The sequence below is a fragment of the Drosophila ananassae genome, chromosome 2L, assembly GCF_017639315.1.
Source record: "Drosophila ananassae strain 14024-0371.13 chromosome 2L, ASM1763931v2, whole genome shotgun sequence".
Taxonomy (NCBI): domain Eukaryota; kingdom Metazoa; phylum Arthropoda; class Insecta; order Diptera; family Drosophilidae; genus Drosophila; species Drosophila ananassae.
Window position 1 is genome coordinate 1,226,933 of NC_057927.1, and position 18,845 is coordinate 1,245,777.

At 44.2% G+C, this 18,845-nt stretch overlaps 2 protein-coding genes across 7 annotated transcripts; both read right to left on the reverse strand.

Moving 5' to 3' along the window:
• Positions 1-565: 565 nt before the first annotated feature.
• Positions 566-13,260, reverse strand: LOC6500225 (tachykinin-like peptides receptor 86C). The gene is made up of 8 exons (XM_001952954.4): positions 12,659-13,260; positions 4,550-4,695; positions 4,106-4,319; positions 3,860-3,994; positions 2,518-2,598; positions 2,068-2,415; positions 1,874-1,992; positions 566-1,773 (listed from the first exon to the last, which is right to left on the reverse strand). Exons 1-8 carry the CDS (start codon positions 12,838-12,840, stop codon positions 1,472-1,474), a joined length of 1,527 nt encoding a protein of 508 aa, XP_001952989.1. The 5' UTR covers positions 12,841-13,260; the 3' UTR covers positions 566-1,471.
• Positions 13,261-13,344: 84 nt separating this feature from the next.
• LOC6500224 (synaptic vesicle glycoprotein 2B) lies at positions 13,345-18,373 on the reverse strand. Of its 6 annotated transcripts, XM_001952955.4 has the most exons (9): positions 17,841-18,371; positions 17,607-17,785; positions 17,368-17,549; positions 17,089-17,288; positions 16,870-17,026; positions 16,695-16,809; positions 16,411-16,570; positions 16,230-16,357; positions 13,345-16,172 (listed from the first exon to the last, which is right to left on the reverse strand). In XM_001952955.4, the coding sequence occupies exons 1-9, from the start codon at positions 18,224-18,226 to the stop codon at positions 16,117-16,119; spliced, it is 1,563 nt and encodes a 520-aa protein (XP_001952990.1). In that variant the 5' UTR covers positions 18,227-18,371; the 3' UTR covers positions 13,345-16,116. The 6 variants fall into 6 exon arrangements, 5 of the variants coding, with proteins under 5 accessions (XP_001952990.1, XP_044574247.1, XP_032305325.1 ...); XM_044718312.1 differs by lacking the exon at positions 17,841-18,371 and having other exon boundaries at positions 17,623-17,747; XM_032449434.2 differs by lacking the exons at positions 13,345-16,172; positions 16,411-16,570 and having other exon boundaries at positions 17,841-18,372.
• Between the last annotated feature and the right edge of the window lie 472 nt (positions 18,374-18,845).

Sequence of the window (18,845 nt, forward strand, 5' to 3'; positions counted from 1 at the left end):
CCTGAGACGGAGGTCTCTCATGAACCCATCAAATCCTATTACCCCAAATAAATGCCTTGTCCATCGATTTCATTGTGAGGCCATTACGACAAGCCATTTGACGCATTAGCGCGACTTTTTGGAGGCCAATAAAAACGTAGCTGGCGTTGTGTTTGGCTTTATGTTTGCTTTTGTTTGGCGGGTTAGGTTGGGGGTTTTTTATTCCTAATGGGAATTCAACAAATGTGTGCCGAAAACTTGTCCGTGATTCCATTAGATAGTTGAGTGCAGCCCAAGGGTGTCGGTTTCGGGGGTCGGTAGTCGGTGCTCGATTCGGTTTGCATTTCAATTACATTTTGTAATCGGTTGCCATTATGCGAGAATCTGAAATGTATTTGCATTGGATTGAAAGGGGATAAAATCCCTTAAAATTGAACCATTGAGGAGAAGGTGCTGGACTCTGGGACTGAAAAGATGATTTAGGGGCGTTTGAAAGGATTCCTCTTTGTGATTTGCATCAAAAGACCTTTCGAGTAATAACTTCAGACGCACAGGACTTAGCTCGTGCATGAATAAATCGGTTTGGAGCTTTGCATAAATAGGGCGAGTGCCAATATAATGCCGACTCTAATGATATTAGCAGCACAATTTTTCGCAGGCAAATTACGATTTATTCAACCAAATAAATCAATTTCAAGGAAAATGTTTGCCAAGCCCTTGAGGTGAGAACCAAGTCCCTGAAGGACCACTTCCAGCCGACAATTAAGGATGCTTAAGCCTTCCCATTGTTTTTACTCATATGGATACATTTATTTAAATAAGTTTCGCTTAATTTGCAATTCACATCGAGTTCGATACATATTTACAAATCTAAGTCAAATACCATCGCCCACCACGAAGACTCAACATTAAATGTCACAAGCATATACGGAGATAACTATATTTATCTGGCATATGTGTATATAGATACTACATATAGACGTATTTACAAACATGGCTTAAACTAGGATGTTTACAACAGTTAAAACTTACAGCTCTTCGATGGTGAAAGTGTCTCTACATTCTTTATACAAATACATACAAATTCAATTTATTGGATAGATTTTTCTTTTTCGTTGATTTTTTTACTGTTGACAACCGGAAATTCGACATTGAGATGCAGTCGGGTGGGTGGACTTCCAGGTGAGGTCTAAAAACTGGGCGGAACTTTTCCGCAGAAATCATTTTGATTAAAAAGCATTTTGTTGTTGAGGCGAAACCTTTTTGAACTTGAAACCTTATAGATTTTCTCGAATATTTCAATATTTTTGTGGCAATGAGCATCCTTTGAAATCGACCCACCCATCCTGCTTGCATCCTCCTCAAAGTGAGCTTATATACAGTAGGCGAAGGACAATGCAACGGCAAATTGCATTTCCCGCTCCAGGATAACAGGTCGCAGAAATCACACTCCCTGCCAGTCCAAGCCCTCGGCCGCCAGGAGAGGACAACATCACAGCTGCTTGGGACTGTTCTCCACTGGATTATTGTCCTCGTCACAGGAGATGTATTTGATTTTCACGCGCTGCCGCTCGCCCACGCTGTTGTTGATCGAGAGGCAGAGGGGCGAGCTGTTCCCGTCCGCGTGCCCGCCCGGCCCCTCCATGATGCACTCCACCGCCTTCCTATGCTGCAGCTCCGTCTGTTGGAGGTGCCGCTCCCGCTCCCTGTCCTTAGACGAATTGGTGTGGGTGATGGGCGGGGCCTGGATTTGGGTCTCCATGGTGCTGCGCTTCCACTGACTCTTGGTCTCGGCTGTGGAATTTTTGGGGGGGTTTTGGGTGAGACAGTGGATATGGCAACTGGATGTTGGTCAAAGTGGTCTTGGGGGAGGAGGTGGGGAGGGTGTACCCACCTCGAGTGTGTCGATGGGAGCTGTTTTTGTTCGTCAGCCGGCTCTTCGGGGAGTCGAATCGGTGGCGGGTGAAGCCCATGCAGCAGCAACATATAATCCGCTGGAAGTACATGCGGAACCTGAAGGGGTACAGTTAGTAGTAAGTTTATGTCAAATCTTAAGCCTTTAAAAGCCGGGCTGACTAGAACACTCACCTCTTGTTCATCCAGTAATAGATTATCGGATTCACCATAGCATTGGACATGGCCAGCCAGTAGAAGCCGAGGTACATGTGCTGCACGTACTTCGTGGATGCCACATGGTTGTTGTGGTAGGCGTAGATGAAGAACAGGTGGTACGGCAGCCAGCAAATAGCGAAGATCGAGACGATGGCGATGAACATGCGCACCACTTTCCGCTTCGACTTCATGGACTCCATCTGGCGGTCGGTATTCTCTCCGATGGAGCGGCTGCCCCACAGGACCCGGCCCATCAACGTGTAGCAGATGAGCATCACAATCATGGGGATTCCGTAGGTCAGCACCAGAATGATCAGGTTGTAGCTGTTATTACGGAGGAAAATATGTTAAGTGAAAAATATTTAAAGTACGTCCTTTTTTGATCCACCAATGAGCCACTTAGTCTATAAAATCTTAACTACTCACGCATAGTCCGCCATCGATGTGGGATATCGTCCATCGGGCCACATCATAAAACAAACTGTCCGCGACTTTCCATTGTAATAGCTGCAAATGGTCCATTGATTTCAATGAGTCAGTTAATTGTGCTTTTCCGGTTAAAATATTCACTTTCATTCAGTCAGTAACTGGCAAATCAAAATTTTAACATTAATTACACCCCAGGTTCTTGGTAAACGCGTAAAAAGCTGTTAAGTTCCGCGCCTCAACGACTTTAAGGACCCAGAAAGTAGCAGCAAGGACGAGCCCTTTACAAGCATGACAAATTTCAGGTTCGGCCCGTCATCCAAATTGAAAACTTAATTTGCCAAATTATGAAATATTTTATGCCCCAGCGTAGTCGAGCACTTAAAAGGGCTGTTTAGGCGATGGGGGGAGCCAAGTCCCGGCAAAATTTTGATGAGAGTGTCGTCCGGCCCTTTGGTTCCTGGCAAATTAATAAGACATCAATGTCTCACTGAGTCAATCGCATCCTCACTGGGTAATTTCCTTTCAAACCCGCCTATTCTGTTCTACAACTGTCTGTCACCTTCGAGGTATCTGCCGAAATATTCATTCAATTTCGTGTGAGCCGCATTTATTTTCCAGGGACATCCACTTGGTACACTTCGTCAATACGCACATCCTTGTCTGAATTTGCCGTCGTGGCCCGGTCGTTCTTTATCACATTTTGATATATGAACTTGCCATCTTTATTATTCCCGAAGTCTGTTGCCCAGGGAGACCTTTTATCCCGACCTGGCTCCGCCTGTAGAGAGTCTAAATAAAAAATGCTTCAATTCTATTAAATAAGACACCCCGCCCCCAGTCGCTCCCCAGGATGCCTGGCTCCTCGCAAATGTTGCAAATTTGCGTAAAATTCAAATGAAGGCGTCGGTGCGCAGAGGCGGGAAGCTGATTTAGATGGATGTGGATGTGGATGTGCTTATATCAACACCGAAAATGGCCGAAAAAACGGAGAACGGTGGAGATAATATAAGAAAAAATATGGAAACATTCCTGGAAGGTAGAAGGAATTTCATTTATTTATTTGTTCGCCTCCTCAAATCGATACTAGAGCAGCGGGATGCACGTACCCCACTGGGATCCTGGCTAACTCTTAAGCTATGGCTTACAAACTTGTTTATGATTTCAGTCTCGTTCAGGTGGAAAAAAAGGAGCCTAGAGTTCCCCTTTACCCTTCCCATTAGCATTTTGAGGAAAACACCCAACATCAGGGAAGGACTCGCGACAAGGGAATTCTTTCAGCCACTATCCACCCTTTGTGAAATACTCGCGGATTCAGATTCGGTTGCAATTGCCCACTTACTGCTTGGTCATGATGCTGGAGTAGAGCAGGCAGGGTGCGGAGAGGACACAGCTGAGTGCCCAGATCAGGACCAGGATGAAGCGCACCTTCCGACGCGACGTGCGCCGCTTCAGCGGATGCACAATGGCGATGTATCTGCGGATTAGATAGGGGGAGGAGACAGCAGGAAGCGGAGTGCCGACGCACAGATTAGATGACACTGAAAAAAACTCGAGGAGGCGGAGACGGAGAGGGAGGGGGTCTTACCTATCGAAGCTGATGGCCACCAATGTAAAGACCGATGTGGAAACCGTGACGTTGGCCACAAAATTATTGATGGTGCAATAAATCGAGCCGAATGGCCAATCCGAATTCACCATGAATATAAAGTTGAAGACGCAGTTCAGCGACGACATCAGCAGGTCGGCAATGCTCAGGTTCAGCAGGAAGTAATTTGTGACCGTTCTCATGCTGCGATGTCCTGTGGAGAAAGGAGAGTGTAGAGAGATGAGGTGAAAAAAATACCGATTTAGAAAATAGGAGAAAGAGAGATGGGTGGAAGCCAGAGACGTGATGGAAAAGACAAAAATTGCCGGATATTAAAGCGCAGTAGGCCCATGCGGCGTATACGTGATTTTCAGTTTCTCTTTACTTTTTTTTGTTGCTACGATTGTTAAACGCTTTAAAGCCCATTGGCCGCCAGGAGCTTACCTGTTACAATCCAAAGAACAATCCCATTGCCGGCAATCGCCACAAACATCATCAGCCCGAAAATGATGGCCCAAATTGTTTTCTGCTCCCATGGCAACTCGTACGGCCGGGTCGGCGATGGAAATAGGCACTCGGTGAGAAAGTCTCTGCGGGAGAATTGATTGTAAAATTTGCGATTTAGTGTTGGATTTGAGCAAAGGCTTCTCAAGGACTTGGAATTAGAGCTGGAAGGTGTCGGTTACACAATAATTTTTAAAGTCCATCGATCTAAAAACTATTAAAGCCTACTTGAAACTTTGTTTAATTGCTTTGCCTTAAGTCGCCTAATTTTAATATTTCCCGACAAGAAAACAAGGCTTAAGTATTTCTTAGAACTCTGAAAGATATTTTGGCAAATTATTTGTTCATGAAAGTTTGTCCTAAGACGACTGAGAAGAAAACGTTTGCCGACATATTTTTGCGTCTAGCAAGAATTTATTCCACGAAAAAACGACTTTAATCCCAAAAAGTTCTCGGACGGGCCCGAGGGGCAACAATATTTGGCAAATTCAATCACAGAATGCCCCAAACTTCCCGATTTGCCAAACCTTTTCGCCTCCATCTTCGCCAGCCATCCAGCAATAACAATAGGAAATCAATGAAGCACAAACTGGGCGAGAAATCCTTAAAGGAACTTGCCACAAAAGAAATGTCCTTATCGAAATGGAAGCAGGACCGAGCAAGGCATCAGCAGCACTCCCAGAAAATTGTGCGGTAATTTCATTGGGTTGACATCCTTTGGACTGGCCGGCGGAAATGAGCAGCATTCTCGCCGGACTGCTGCAACTCTAAAGGATATCGCCTCAGAGTATAGTTCCTGGGAGCCAGGACATGACTGATTAGCATATTACTCTCGTAGCAGATTATGGTAATCAGGAGGAGCCCAGCTACCAGCTACGAGGAGCTAGGAGCTAGGAGCTGATAGCTTGCGTGGATGGAACATGTCGTTAATTAATTTCAGGGGTAGCTTTGTGTTCTTTGGCTTCCTTTTTGGCTGAATGGCAAACCATATTAATTAGGGGAACCTTGTTCAATGAAGATTGCCATTGGGAGCTAGTTATGCCACTCGTTCCGCCCATTCTTCAGCTCCGCCACGCTTTTGTCTGACACCACATGACGTATGAGCAATACCAATGAGCCGTGTCAGAGCCTGCTTCGGCCTCCAGCCCTGTTCAAAATGCAGCAGACACAATTCCGACGAAAATTCAATAAGCGAATTGTTCACATTCATCCGTTTCCATTGACATTTTCAGTTGTCTCTGTTCAGTCACACATCAAATTTCAAACATCAAACTCTCTTATGTATGCTTGAGGCTGGCCATGATTGATGCCTTGATTGATTGGCATTGTTAGAGACCACAAAATATTCGAATAGTCTGCCGCCGTAATTAATATGAAGTTAATTGCGTTTTGAGGGTCCCATCGAGCTGCAGCCTGTCTGGAAAACATTGAATTACCATCCGGATTCGATCAACACTGCGGCATGTGTGCTGTCGAGAGTGGCACATTTTGATTTTTCGTTTTTGTCCCAAGCTCCACTCGATTGGTTTGTTTTGAGTCCTTTTCCCTAACAGGCCACATATTGCTCTGATTGCAGTCCAGTGAACTCGAAGTGGAACTCGGTGGCCAAACAGTGCGATGGTTGATCGAATTGTGTGCTTTTTCATGATACCTAAACTACGGAACGGCAATGAAATTGCGTGAAATTTTATTTGGCAACCACATTTATTACATGGCATACCTTTGTTGTAATTAATGGCATTGGTAACCTAAAACATTGCCCAACAATTATTAGTTTTATGTTTCCAGACTGCGTGACTCGATACACGAGGATATCAATAGCACAAAGTCTGATTGGTGTTTTTCGACTCTGATTTCGCCTTGCAGCAGCCTCATTTATTTGCTTTGGACTATCGATTTCGCATTTAATTAGATATTTAGCCCGGCCCAAACGAGCAAACTCAATTAGCAGATATGGAGCTAACAAAGGCCCATAATCAGCATCAAGTATACGCCCTGTAATAGCCGAAATACAGCACTGTTACGGCAAGGTGGAAAAAAACGTGTGCTAATTGATAGTTATTTTTGTTTGCTACTTGTTTTTATGATAATTGTATTAATTCCATTGACAGTGGAATTTATTATTAGGCGTTGCATTTTAATTAGGCGAGTGCACTGACAACTGCAAATACCATTCTCGATTTGCATATTTGTCGGAAATTTGAAAATTATCCCATTCCTCAGTTTTTGGCACTTGTGTTTAAACTTTTCGCCTATTTTGCGGAGCTTCCAAAACACGCAAACAACTTTGGCCTTCTTTGGCCTTCCCATTATGATAATTGCTGTTGTCTAAGGAACTTTTCATTCATGACACTGGAAGAGCACTGGAAGAAAGTTGGCGGTGCAGATTTATGGCTGCCCGCCATCGCTGGGAGGAAAATTGAAAGCCAGACAAAGCCAGGACTCCCCCTTGGGTCGGGCCTAACATTTTCAGCCTAATTTAAGCAAATTTAACTTTATTAACGTAATTTGTATTTTTTCATTTTTCTTTTCCAGAGGCGGACTTTTTTGCTGGCAGCCTAATTGGGTTTGATGCCGTTTAAAATCCGTGCCATGCTTCAGTTTGTTCCCGGCATTATAATAGCAATAATCACTCATGAACGGAAGTGTTTCGCCGTCAGCAAGGAACTAATTACTTCCGGCCAGCCGCAGTACAGGATGAAAAATAATAATAATAATTCGTGTGTCGGTTCGCCAGAAATTAAACTAATGTCCCTGGGGCGTTTGTCGGCACTTTTTCCCCAAGCGAACTCGGTAAGTTGGCATTTGGCATCGAGACTTCCTGGCAACTTGGCTCAATATGCAAATTTTTTACCATTCGAAAAAAATTCCGCAAATTCCAACGAAATTGTCCATCGAGTTTGGCAGCAGAAGTGGAATTTGGTTTCCCCTTGAAACGACCCCAAAGTGTCAGTTGCTTTGATTCGTGAAAGCGAATTCCATTTTTTCATTTCCGTGGCGAACAATAATCGCAAATATATTCGAAAGTGCATATATCCTTTTTCGTCTTCCGCTCAAATGATTGCCCTTTATGTGGATTTAAAGGCTGACCTTTTGCGGTATACGGTGCGAAATATTAATAATTCGAGGCAATTATCGTAAATCAATGATCAATTATTTTAATTTCAGCGCTGTTTACCAAAATTGAGGCGATTCAATATGGCTGTGTAAGTCCCTAATTGGGATTTACGATTTATTTTCATTACGATTTTAAATGCCCGAATTTCCTCTAGCTTGGCCCCCACCATTTACTCAATGAGTTAGCCAGGACATTAAGAACATTAAAGAAAATTATCGTCAATTATAGTGTACCCTTCGGCAATTTCCGGTTCTGCGGGGGCTCGACCAAATTACCAGTTATTTACTTCCATCCCAGAGTTTATGGCCGCCACTCACTCAAAACCCGCTGGAAAGGTAACTCGCTCACATTAACCTGGCTAATAGTTCACGGCCCTCACTGGGTGGTCCTAACCCAGCCCCGTCCTGCCCCGCCCCGTCACTTTGCACCTGTGGGTTCTGCCACTTCCTTTCGTCCTGCCAACACACTGCAGTGCCTCGCATTCGTATTCGCATCTCGGTTATTATTTCCTCTTGAATATTTTATGCATGACAAGCCAGCGATGCCAGCTAAATTGGCGGTCTTGGGCTGCCGCATTTTCCTGGCAGTCTCTGCCTCCTCTCCTTTCGTATCCTTTTCCAGTCATTGCACAAAGTGAGAGGTCGCAGTCAGGTACTTGGGGTCCTTAAGGTACAGTGATTGTGGCATGGGAACATGCACCCCTTTGATACTCATTAATAAAACGTAAGTGTGAGGAAAATAACCAATAAAAACTATTTTTAAAGCGCAATATTTGCCCAGAATCATATTTGGAACAAGCTAGATCAAATTACATTGCTCTTGGCTTAAATTTATGCCATCACTAAAGGTGCTGCATGCAGCATGCGGCACGCAGGACGAAACTTGCATCGCCGTGTTTATAGTTCAGGCAGTAACTTCTGACTGCCAACGGCAGTTGCCAAAGTTGAAAAACTTATGGGTCACGTAACTTAAAGGTGCTCCACAGCATAAAGTCGCGAAAGGTGCTGTTTTCAGAGGGCGATAAAGCCGATTTGAGTGTGGCTTAATGGGCTTTTAAAAATGCGTTATAATTATTTCAGGTATCTAAAGAAACTGATTCACCATATGAGCTACAAGTGAACACAACTAATCCCCGGCTATTAACCAGCCCTACTATTACAGTCTTACTTAAATGCTCTATAGTTACTGACATAGAATTAATTAGATAACTTTAAGTAACATACACTTTAAGAGCCATTTTTTAAATGCTTTAAATTTTCCGCTTAGAAGACCCATCTTGGCGAGTCTACTCATGTAAGTGGTGTCGCCACCAGTAGATAAGTTCGGGGCCTGACAAATAGCTCCTCTGTCAGAAGCACCCAACGCAACCAGGACACAGGACTCCGGACCCAACACCCATATCCGGAACCATCGACATCACTGTTGACGGGACAAAAACAATGCGACCCTGAGTGGATTTTCGATACGCTCCGCAAATGAGGCCATTTTCAATTTCAGAATTTATGAAGAGAGATGGTCATGGTGCGCTTGTGTCCCCTCGGATCCCCGGTCCTGATGCCTGCAGGATACATATACGCACTTCATGACAGAGAAATCGAGAGTGGCGGTGATGGCGGGCAGGACAATGCGCAAATGAAACTTTCCATGTTGTTTTTCATGGAGTGGCCATTAAATTTTCATGCCCATGTCCGAAATATCTGTTTCACTGGCATTCCCTCCGCCTTCCGAAACATTCCTTCGCCAAATGCCACCCCCCCACTAGGGACTCGTTTAATATTCGGTGAGAAAAAGTTAATTGAAAAATTTGTCATATGCAAATTACTCGACTCACACCCAGGAAGCCCGAATGTCCTGACTACATTGCTCGTTCCAGGGCCATTATTTGTTTGCACAATCCATTCGGCCGGGCTTCGCCAGCAATTTCTGCTGATCCTGGGGCTCAGCCATCGATGAGCAGGCATAAACAAGCTGTTCTAGTCCGTCCTCCTTCGGCTCCTGCGGCCCATCCTTGGCCTCGGCTAATCCAAACAATTTCTTTCGATTTTCATCCGGAATGTTACAGTTGAAGGCGCCTCAAAGGGTTTCTTAGCTTTCTCAACTGCTCACACTATTGGATAAACTTTGGGGCCGTAGAGGCAGTCATTCGGCATGGCCAGATAAATTTCACTTTATGAAAGGATTGCGGCGAATGTAGTGGGCTGTTATGCTTCAGAATTTTATAAACTGGGGATGAGTAATGAAATTTTCAGAGAAACTCCCTCTGAAACTCTATAGCTTTTTAGTAAAACTTTAGCCACAAAGCACTCAACATTAAAGTCTCTAGCTGCAGATGTTATTGGAGACTCCTTTCAGGGCATTTCCGCTTCGGTATGCTAGAAAAGTGGCAGACGCTTCTTGTTTTTATGTGGGCCATCCATTCTGATTGGATTTGAGTCGTGCCATAAAAATACCGAACCCCGATGGACACCAGCAGAGGCAACAACGGCAAAAACAAAAACATCGACGACAACAACTGCAGGACTAACAGCAATAAGGACTAATGTTCGGGGTCCTTTGTTAGGGTGCCACGCCGTTATCATTGGCCAGCATCAAAATCAATAAGCGTATGAAATGCCATAAACATCAAATCGAAAGGTTACGACGACCTCTTCCTTTAAATCTGCTGAAGACATCCCATTGCCTTGTAATAAACTCTGACATTGCGTATACGCCGCGTGGGCTGCTCATTCGCACTGAAGTGTGTGCGAAGTCCGCACGCGTGGCCGAGGGGCAACTAGCAAGTTTTTTCTATCAATAATCCATGCCAAATATCCGAGGCATTTGTCCTGATTGAAGGACAAAGTCACCAGCAAACATAATGAGCTTAAGTTAGGAAAAAGCAAAGGCGCTTCACCTGCTCAGATGCCTGTACATAAGAAATAATCTACACAGAGAATAAATTAGGCAGTTCTATGGTTACTACTTTTACTTTGCAGTTTATTCTTCTTTAATTTATGCGGGGGAATATTAAAATTAAGCAACATTTCAAACATTAGATACTATCATACACAAATATAAAAAAAAAACTTCTAAAAAGTTCCAAGTAAGCCCTCAAATAGAATTAACCCTTCCGATTTCGCTGTGTACCCTTTCACGCCTACCCACTCCCACATCCACTTTCTGCCGGCACTCACAAAGAGCATAAAACCCCGGAGCTTAGGGCCCAAATATAGAACATTGAACAAAATGGTTAGGCATTTTGTTTTTGTCAAAGTATTTCGAGGAACTTGTTTCGGTGTGGGTTGGAAGGGGCTTTGAATTTTCCTGAATTCAATTATTTGCGGCGCTCTTGTTTTGTGTTTCCTCGCTTTTTCCCATTTTTGCCTAGTTTGTCACCTCCACACAGGATAAAACAATTAGTGAGTTGGGGGAGTGAGAGTGAGTGTTACGAAAAGCCCCAACATCCTTGATTGAAAGGGAATAATTACATGGCAGGACAGGTGGAAATGTGTGGGCTGCAGACCAGTATTATCTTGGCTTTATTTCAATCGGGTCAAGGCTGATAAGTTAAATTTAAATGAAGCAGTTTTTTAAACGAATGCGCTGCAATTTTAATTTTCAAATCATAGAATTAAAATCCATGAAAAACCTCATCAAAGGTTAGCAGGAGTTCAAAAGTAATGTTTTAAAAGTTGTCCGCTGAAAAAGGAAATATTTTCGCCCAGAAACCAATACATACAGACTTTACCAATTTCAATAGAAATAGTCCGAGGAATAGAGCGATTTTTCGTGTTTTCCAACCATTTGTCGACTACTGTGCTTCCAAAAAACTTTATAATTGCATCCTTTTGGGGATGGTAATGGCAAGTCCCCATCCATCGAATGCGTAAACAATGCCGTTTGCTCTCTCAAATTTTCCCTTTGAAAACAACTCAATTTCGATTCCGCAGTCCTGGTTCTGGCAAGGATCTTCAAGGATATGGCACCCACGGGCAGCCCATTGAATGCGAAAGTGAAAAACAAATTAAGAGCTTAATTAACCAGGCACAAACAGTTCCAAAATAGATCCATCACTGGCCGGATTAATACGATGCAGAATATTTATTCACTGACTGACGCCTCCCTGTTTCCGCTTCCATTAGTTCCGGTTTGTGCTTCGAAACTTTTGAGTTATTATTTCAATAGTCGCTCGGCGGGCAGCTCGTTAATTTCACTTGGCGGCTGGAAATGGAAATGCCAGTATTTATGGCCCGAAGGGGTTCAAGTTCTTGGTCAGCTGAAAATAATTACAGCGATTAAAGAATATTTACTGCGGCTTAATCAAGGACTTGCCCCGCCGCCCCAAGGACCAATTTATCCCTGCAATTACAAGCGTGGTCTCTCTTTCGGACAGCCACCAAATTATTGGTTAAATGTTTACATTAATGTGGTTGCCGATGAGCTCGGACCACTTCATTGATTGCATTTCAGGAGTCACTTGTAGAGTTGCGGGATATGGACCTCTTGTGGAGCCTAAAATTGTAATTGTAGCTCCTTGTAATACTAATTAGCCGATATGGTAATTGCTCTTAACAGCCGTATTGTCCAAAGCTTACATAATAAATGTTAAAAATTATATTAATTTATTATACTATAACCCATATCAGAACTTTGTAAATATTATTTCAAGCTAATCAGCTCCTGCCTAAGTAAATTTGCGATAATAAAGGATCCTATAAACAAAAGAAAGTCTTAGAACCGGACTAGAAAAGGCACTTTGTTTAATCAGTAACCCGACCCTGAAGGACCTGTAGACTATTACTAAGTTGGCCCCTTGTCGGGATAATCAGTTAGCCCTCATCAGTGAATACCGCGAAAGGCAGTTGGCGCTTCCGCTTAATTTGCATAAGACTTTTGCAAGGGACAAAGGACTCCCGGGAAAAGGGCTGCCCCTGGGCTGGGGATCAACTCACTTGGCCTCGTTGATGCTCTCAAGATTATCCCGATTCTCGATGATGCCCGAGAGGAGGCCGACCACCTCGCTCCGGTTCAGGCTGCTCAGGAGAGTGGTGTTCACAATGCTGTTCAGCTCGAATCGCCGGACGGCCAGTATCGTGCAGTTCACCAGCAACTCGGTGTCCACGGTCTCCGACATTTTCCTAGAAAATCACCCAGGAGTGTTGCGTAATGAACTGCTTTTTACGGATCCCGCTGACGCTGATGTTACTGCAATTGTGGCTCACTTAATGCCACAGCGCCATAGAAACCTTTGCGGTCGACCAGAGCCTGGAGACGTTGCACATGCCTTAATTGCTCCTGCAGAGTCCTGCTTTTCGACCTCTCCTCGTCAAGGATTTCTTTTTATTACTTTCTTTTTAACTGCTGCTAGCCACGCGTATTACTCTCTTAATTTGGGGGCGGGGTGGTGGACGACAAGTGGCATTACCCGCTGCATGTGGCAAGTTGGCGCCATTTAGGGGTTCGGGGAAGTGGCCAACGTTTCTCTGTCACTTCCAATGTTGGAGTAATTTCTAGTTCTAGTTGTAATTATATATTTATTATATAGTTATAGTTATTACATAGTTATAGTTATTATATACATAGTTACTAAAACAGTTTCAGCAGCGAAGAATGTATTTAATACACATAAATATATTTAGTTTGATATTTGTAAATACAGTTCTGCATTTTATTAAATTAAATTTAAATTTTATTAAATTTTTATATTTTTTAGTATATGTATTAAACTTGTATAATTTAGTGACTTGATTAAAATTTCTTCACCCACTTTTTATTACTTTTAATAAACAACTAATTTTTTTTTCAGAGAGCATATCCATTATAATTCAAAGCCAGATTAATGAATTGATAATTAAAATGCCACACGATTTAATCACTTAACGAGCATTTAATTTCGCATTGAAATCACATTCACTATTTCATTCCATTGCTTTGTTTACTTTAGAGATTTTTTGTCGCAGATACCATTTGTAGTAATTTTTGAAAAGAACTACTGGCTATTGTGCTTTTGGCAGGCTTAAAAGAAAACACAGAACCCACACTCTCTCGAGAAGGACACGAGCCCCAAACCGAAGTCCCTGTTCAACAGTGGGCAGGACACTGCGTTTCAAGATCCGACGCACTTTGTAACAAGCGTTTCTGCGCGCGTTCTTAAGCGCTGCGAGTGCCGCCGCCGACTGAGCGCTTTATGTCGAAGGGAATACAATGTCCTGTGCTGCTGGGGCTGCTGCTGGGTCGGTAATGCGATGTTGCAACACGTATACAAAGACGCCTCCTTTCACGCTCGCAATCACTGGCAACGAACGCACAACCTGTTGAGAGAAAGCTGGCAACACAAGTGCCTTAGCAACATGTTGCTCAGCACGCGAATTATGGAAACATTAAGCTTCTTTATTTTGAAACAGCGACCTTAGGCTCTACAAGTTTTTAAATATATTCAAATAATAGGTAGCGTTAATAAACAATTAGCACTTTTCATTAATCAATATCCTTAATAATTAACCAAATTTCTAATTAAAACATAACACAACTAATAAATAATAAAGAATCTCCTAGACAGCTCCTTTGTTTCTTATTTTTAAAAGACTGTGTCCTCCCTAAAAGGTAGGATATCCTTATTTTTTACTTAGTGCGGCAAAGCTGATCCGTCTGAAGCTAGTTTTATTTTTATTTTCACTCCAGTATTGTTTTTCATTCCACATGCACTTGGTATTACTTTCACCTTGGCGTTGCTCCCTCGAATAGGTTCTGCCGGCGTGTTGATATGATGATTGACCTGTAAATGATGGCAGAGGACACAGGACACGGGACACCCACATACCCTCACCCATGCCCAGACCCTCCCACGCATTCGCACACACAAACAATGGCCTCTTCAAGGACTGCTCAAATGAACGATTGTGATTTTGCGTTCGCCTGTGTGTTTCTGTTTGTTTGCTTTCCTGTTTGTTTGTTGCGTTTGTGTTTGCTAATGTCTGGATATGTTTATGTCTGCCTCTCTATTTAGCCGCCCCTCCCCTCTGCACACTTTCATTTCGTGCTCCCCATGATTATGACTAGCCATTCAGGCAGGTCCTTCGCCCGTCCAGCCCATCCAGCCCATCCAGCAACCCCCCAAATGGACACCCTCATGTAACTATAGACCTCATTTCGGTCCAGAGCACGCACCCATGTTTTTTGGCTTTTTTACGATCTTGTTTCGCTTAGTTTATAGCCTACATTTAGCCCCGCCCCAAAATCGCTCGCACATCCGCCCCCATTTCGCCCAAAGCATATTTCTACACATTTTTGGGGGTTTCCGTGTTTATATTCACCGCGATTTATGCATGTTTATTATGATAAATTTATGCGCATTTGTTGTTCCTGTGTTTTTATAGAGCGGAGCTGCCCGGAGCCTGAGGGCCGCCAAAATAGAAAGCTGCGAAGACACAGGACCTGGGCATCCTCCTGAGCAAATAAAGATATGCATTAAGCAGGCTTTTAGGCAAATTTTGTAAAAATGCATAGTCGGGCGGAAAAAGCTCGACTATTTTATTTGCTTTAAACAAATATTTAATATGGTAATGAAATGAACATTAAAAAATCGCTCGAGTCACCTATTTTCTCCCTCAAGGATCTATTTAAAGCGTCTTCTAATATAAAAAAAGACATTTCCCTGAACTGAGCTCTTCCTTGTAGTTCTTCCCTACCAGAGGTACGACATGGTCAGACCACCACATCCGTCCAATAAACTGATCCGCTTGGGTGTGGGAGCCCCGCCAATAAATTGAACCGAAAGTGCAGACCAGACTCCGGGACATGACCAGGACGAGTCCCAATACTCCCAAGACATCCGCCCCCAAGTCAACATGTGTCAATTACCGCTTGACTTTGTTTTGACAGCCGGGGTTAGTTTCTGAGGAAAAGGAGGAAGGGAAAGTGGCTGGAAATAGGATACAGCGGAATCTCCATGTGTGTCAGCATGAAGCACACGCCGTGAGTACGCATCCCTGGGAAAATGCTATTGATTCTGTCGCCAAAAGCAACCAGGACGCCGTCCGACTGGTGTCGGTTAGAAGCTGATTTATGGTTGCAGTGTGGTTTGTGGCAATGCCAGGACCCTTGCCGCGGGGCAAAAGGATGCCCACGGCGAAACTTTTAGTCAGACAAAGAAAAATCACTTTGTCGTCCAGCGAAGCGCGAGAGCTGCGATTCAGTTTTGCATGCAAAAATTAATTGGCGACCGCAAAAACATAATTAACTCCCAGATGAGTAGCTTTTTGCTGGCTTATTGTTTTTGTTTTTTGTTGCCTTGATGTAGAAATTAATCAAATTTGTGTGCTTGTGACTGCGAATAAAGTGTAATTATGTTGAGTTGGCCGCATGAAGCGGTTGGATGGCTGCCTTGATTAATCGAGGGGTCCATGGGGGTCTAGACGAGGGGCTGCTGATCGTCCACCTTCAGGAACAGCGAAAAGAAGAAGGCAGCTGTCGAATAGCAAGGACGCATTAGGGACGCTCTTGAGTGTCCTGGCAGCCACTCACCGGCCATCAAGGAGCAGAGCCAAAGAAAGGGCGCCATACAGCTGATTTGCATGAAGATTGGCAGCACAATGTTTCCGCTCAAAGATCCCAGTCGTCCAAAGGTCATGATCAGCATAAGCACCATTGTCCTGGAAGACGAAAATATAGCTTTTATAGTGTTTTGGGCAATCTGGTAAGTCACCTCATTAGAGTGGGAAAAATCACCACGGACATGCTGATTATTGTCGTGGCACATATTCCCATCAACGTGAGATAAATGGCAGAGACCAGCATTGTCACCAGGGTGTCCGTGCAAAAGTAGAGTCCACCCACCAGGAAGGTGCAGAAGAACAGGAACACTTCTGCCAGGACAAAGCTTAAATAATTTCTTTGCAAAAGTATGTGGATTGGAAGAATGATCTAACTTCTATGTCAAACTATGTCAAATATATCATAATCTTCCATAACCTGCTGTACAGTACTCACTCAGTATGTGGTGCGCCACCAACCGGATGCGCAGCAGTGGAAAGATGAGGATGAATCCAAGCAAGCCAATCCCCGACACCGTTATGTTGTCCAAGTAGCTATCCGGGCTGTGGCGCTGCGAGGTCGATTAATTATTTTAGAGCCTGGAGCAGGAGCAACATGGCTGCCTACCTACTAGATCGCACTCCATCTTCTTCTCCTCCTGGTTGAGAGTCATGGCCAGGTTGTTGTGCTCCACCACGGCGCACATGCTGGTGTCATTGAATCCCTGGGCCTCCATGACGTGCATCGTGGCAAAGATCTGTGGCAGCCACAGGCGCACAGAGTTGACGCTGAAGATGAATTGAATTGAAGGACACAGATAAGAACGGATTAAGATGGCGTGTACCCATACCAGGTAATCTGACAGAAATGCAGACAGTAAACTTGAATGGATATGGACAAGTATGGCTTCCGGAACATCGGTTTGATCTGCCGGGTTCCCTCAAGGAATTTTTCTTTCGTCTTTTGGAAGCGCTCCTTGAGGGAGGACGCTCGACTCTTTTGCTCCAAGACTTCGGATCGATCCGGCACGACATCGGATAGGTGCTTCACCTGCGGGTTGTCGAAACATATGAGGAAGCTATAGGATGAGGTACCTATGTATAAGGTGAGATAAATGATATAAACCTACCGGATAACTGTCTCTGCTCTTGCGTTTGTTGATCTGATAGATCCGCTGCAAGGACTTCAGGGCCTTGTTGTAATTCCCCTGGGCCATCAAGAACTTGGGGCTCTCCGGCAGGAAAATGTGCAGGAATCCGCTTAGCAGACTGGGTATTGCCGAAATGGCCAGGAACACATGCCAGGTTCTAACTGCTGGGCAGAGAAAAGGAACTCAGACATAGGTCATCACCCCTATGACTCACCTACACTCCAGAGAGCCCACCTTAAAGTAGATGGACACCGGCATGAGGAAGTAAGCCAGAAAGGGCAGCATCATCGAGCCCATAGACACGGCCAGGCCGACGAAGAGCATTATGTAAGGACGGTGCTTCTTGCCGTGGAACTCCGCCAGGTAGCTGACCACCACCGCAAAGGGGCCACATATTCTGGGGGCAGCATAGGATTAGATTGGATTATCCCCAGCAGAACTAAGAGACAAACATTAATCCGTCAAAGAACTTGAAGATCATCAGCTGTAAGGTGTCCTGGCTGAGAGCGGCGCACAGGATGAAGATACCGTCTAGCCAACCTCCGGAAATGAGCACAGGCCGGCGTCCGAAGGTGTCGGCCATAAAACCCCACGGCACCGCTGAAAGGATCATGCCCCCATAGGTGACTGCGTTCAGCATTCCCTTCTGGACGAGAGTCAGGTTTAAGTCGCACTCCGCTGAGGGCATCACGTAGGATAGAGCTGAGGCCGAGAAGACCATCGCCGCCAGGCAGGGCACAGCGCTGAACAGGATGAACACGTTGAAGAGCCCGAATCCGCACTCGGCAATAGCCGTCTCGAAGTCGGCCCCCTCCTCGGTCTTACCCCGATCCCCCATGGAGAAAATGGAACACTAAATGGGAATCGGAAAACCGAAAGCCAAAATACGAAACGGGGGACACGAAGTCTTTTTTTGGATTGTCAGAGAAAGGGTAATGAAAATTTTGAAAACTACACAAAAGGCACCTGAATTCGAATGATTGTTTTGAGATGCAAACAAATCTGGAACTTCAAATAAATCTGGAAAACTTCATGACTCTTTAGTAGTTATTACATTATACGATAAATTTAAGAAAATAATAAGTTAAATCGGAATGTTCAAGATGAGAAAACTGCACTCTGCAACTACTATACAAAATCAGAAATAATTAGTGGTTCGAAATTCAAATCTGTCATGGATGACGGCAACAGATTGAAATTAATTGGAAATCGGGCCTCTGGGTCTACTCTGTTCTCGAATCATTGAAGCGTTCAATATAATCGCTGCCATTTAAAGGCTGCCTGGATTAGTCAATTCAGGCAGCACTAATTTCCACTTCAACCTCCTTCCTCATAGCGACTGCAGCTGATGGAAATCTGCTTGATTCTATCCTCTATAAGATCACTCACCTGCCAGTCGAACCAGGTGAAGCCAATGAATCAACCAACCAAACAACCAAGCCACCCACCACCCAGAC